Raw genomic sequence first — 1,787 nt, 5'->3', positions numbered from 1 at the left:
GACAGACACCTAGGATGAGCAACAGATCCAGAATCAAGAGATCTGCTCTGCCTTCTGCTCCCTGTGAGCCTTTGGATAAATCACTTCAGCATGGCAGGAGGCCTCCACTTCCTCCTCTATAACTGAGGATACTGGAATGGGTGATTTCCAGAGTCTCTTTAACCCTAAATCCTATGACTGTCTGTGTCATCCATGTGTTGAATCTCCCCTATCTCCTCTTATAAAAATCTGGGCCTCCTTTTAGGGCTCAGAAAAAATGCTACTTCCTCCAAAAAAGCCTTTTCTGATACCCCCCCCAAGATGCTTCTGAAACAATGTGAATTTATTATATATATGTGTGTGTGTATGTACATGTAGATGTATAAAATATATCTATATTTACATATAGCTATCTTGTGTTGCTTATCTACAAACATGATGTGTCTCTAAGAGAAGATTCTCTTTGAAGGCAGGGACTGTTTTCATTTTTGTATTTGCCTCCCCAGTGCCTGGCACATGCTAGGTGCTTAGTAAATATTTGGTGATTGACATTGTATTATATCATATATATTAATCAGGGGAGCAACAGGCCATGTTGTATAAATACTCAGCTGCATGGGGAGGTCCTTCCCTTGCCCTTCGAGGAGGAAATGGGAGACTTGTGCAGGGTGGGGTGGATGGGTAGGAGAAAGTGGGCCTCTAAGCTCAGCCTATCCATTAACTTGGGAAGGCATGAAGTGAATAGTGAGCAGAATGTTCCCGTTATGATGCTCCAGGACCCCGGTGAGCTCCTCCCAAAGGGAGGGGTAGGGGGAAGGAAGGAGAAAGATCTGGTGACTGGAGGGACATACCTGCTCTCACTGCACTGTTTGCGCTCCCTCACCCGAAGCCACTTTCGGAGGAGGAAGCGTTTGCGGCGGGGTGAGGCGCTAGGTGTGGAGCAGTTGGACCAGGGAGTGTCCTCATCGCTGGATGGAGTTATCTCGATGGACGGCAACTGTAAGAACTCCTTGCCAGGGGCTAAAGAGCTGGACAGGTCCGGAGCCAGGCCCCCCTCCAAACTCTGTTCCTGCACGTTCTTCATCCGGCGCATCTTGAATCTCCGCCGACGAAGCGTTGGAGTGGATGAGCTGGACCAGACTGGACTGACCTCGGGGGCTCCCTGGGACTCCCCCGGCACCTGCAGGGCGGGTAGCTGGAGGTTCTCCATAATGTTGGCAGCTGGCATTGGGTTCCCGTTCTCCACTCGCTATGCTCTCAAAAACCTCTCTCTCTCTCTCTCTCTCTCTCTCTCTCTCTCTCTCCTCTCTCTCTCTCTCTCTCTCTTTCTCTGAATGTCTCTAATTTCTGCCTCTCTAATCTCTGTCTTGAAAGGTCTCTAATTTCTATCTCAAATCTCTTTGTGTCCCTAGTCTATCTACTCTTTCTGTCTATCTGTCCGTCTCTCTTTCCTTGTCCCCACTCTCTTCCTCGTCTGCACTAACACACTTCTCCCCAGGTTATAAAACACGTTCGCATTCTGCAAAGAGTTAGGCAAGTTCTCTATGCTGGTGCGGGACAGTGCTGGAAACCGGGAGCTGTCCGGGGGGTGTCTACAACTCCGTCTCCAAGCCGGGAATCCCCCGAAGCTTGTGCCCTCCGCCGGAGAGAAGTCCGTGACCGGGGGCGGAAGGCCGGGCAGCCACCCCCGCCCCGGGCTTCCCTCTTGGGGCCCCCCTCTGGCGCGTTTGGCTCGCTTGTTTTTCTTCCGCTGGTTCTCCCTCGCCTGCTTGCGTCTTCGCCTTAGCTGGGACTCGGTGACACACTCC

General features: G+C 51.3%; 1 protein-coding gene across 4 annotated transcripts in view; it reads right to left on the bottom strand.

Annotated features, from left to right (window-relative positions):
* GRAMD1B (GRAM domain containing 1B) overlaps nucleotides 1–1,264 on the bottom strand; it is a 227,160-nt gene extending 225,896 nt beyond the window's left edge. For all 4 annotated transcript variants that reach the window (XM_051985863.1, XM_051985865.1, XM_051985864.1 and 1 more), the window contains exon 1: nucleotides 831–1,264. In XM_051985863.1, the coding sequence (XP_051841823.1) occupies nucleotides 831–1,207 (377 nt within the window). In that variant the 5' untranslated portion in view covers nucleotides 1,208–1,264. The remainder of the gene's footprint in view (nucleotides 1–830) is intronic.
* Between the last annotated feature and the right edge of the window lie 523 nt (nucleotides 1,265–1,787).

The sequence above is a fragment of the Antechinus flavipes genome, chromosome 3, assembly GCF_016432865.1.
Source record: "Antechinus flavipes isolate AdamAnt ecotype Samford, QLD, Australia chromosome 3, AdamAnt_v2, whole genome shotgun sequence".
Classification (NCBI taxonomy): domain Eukaryota; kingdom Metazoa; phylum Chordata; class Mammalia; order Dasyuromorphia; family Dasyuridae; genus Antechinus; species Antechinus flavipes.
This window is presented reverse-complemented; position numbering and strand designations above follow the sequence as displayed.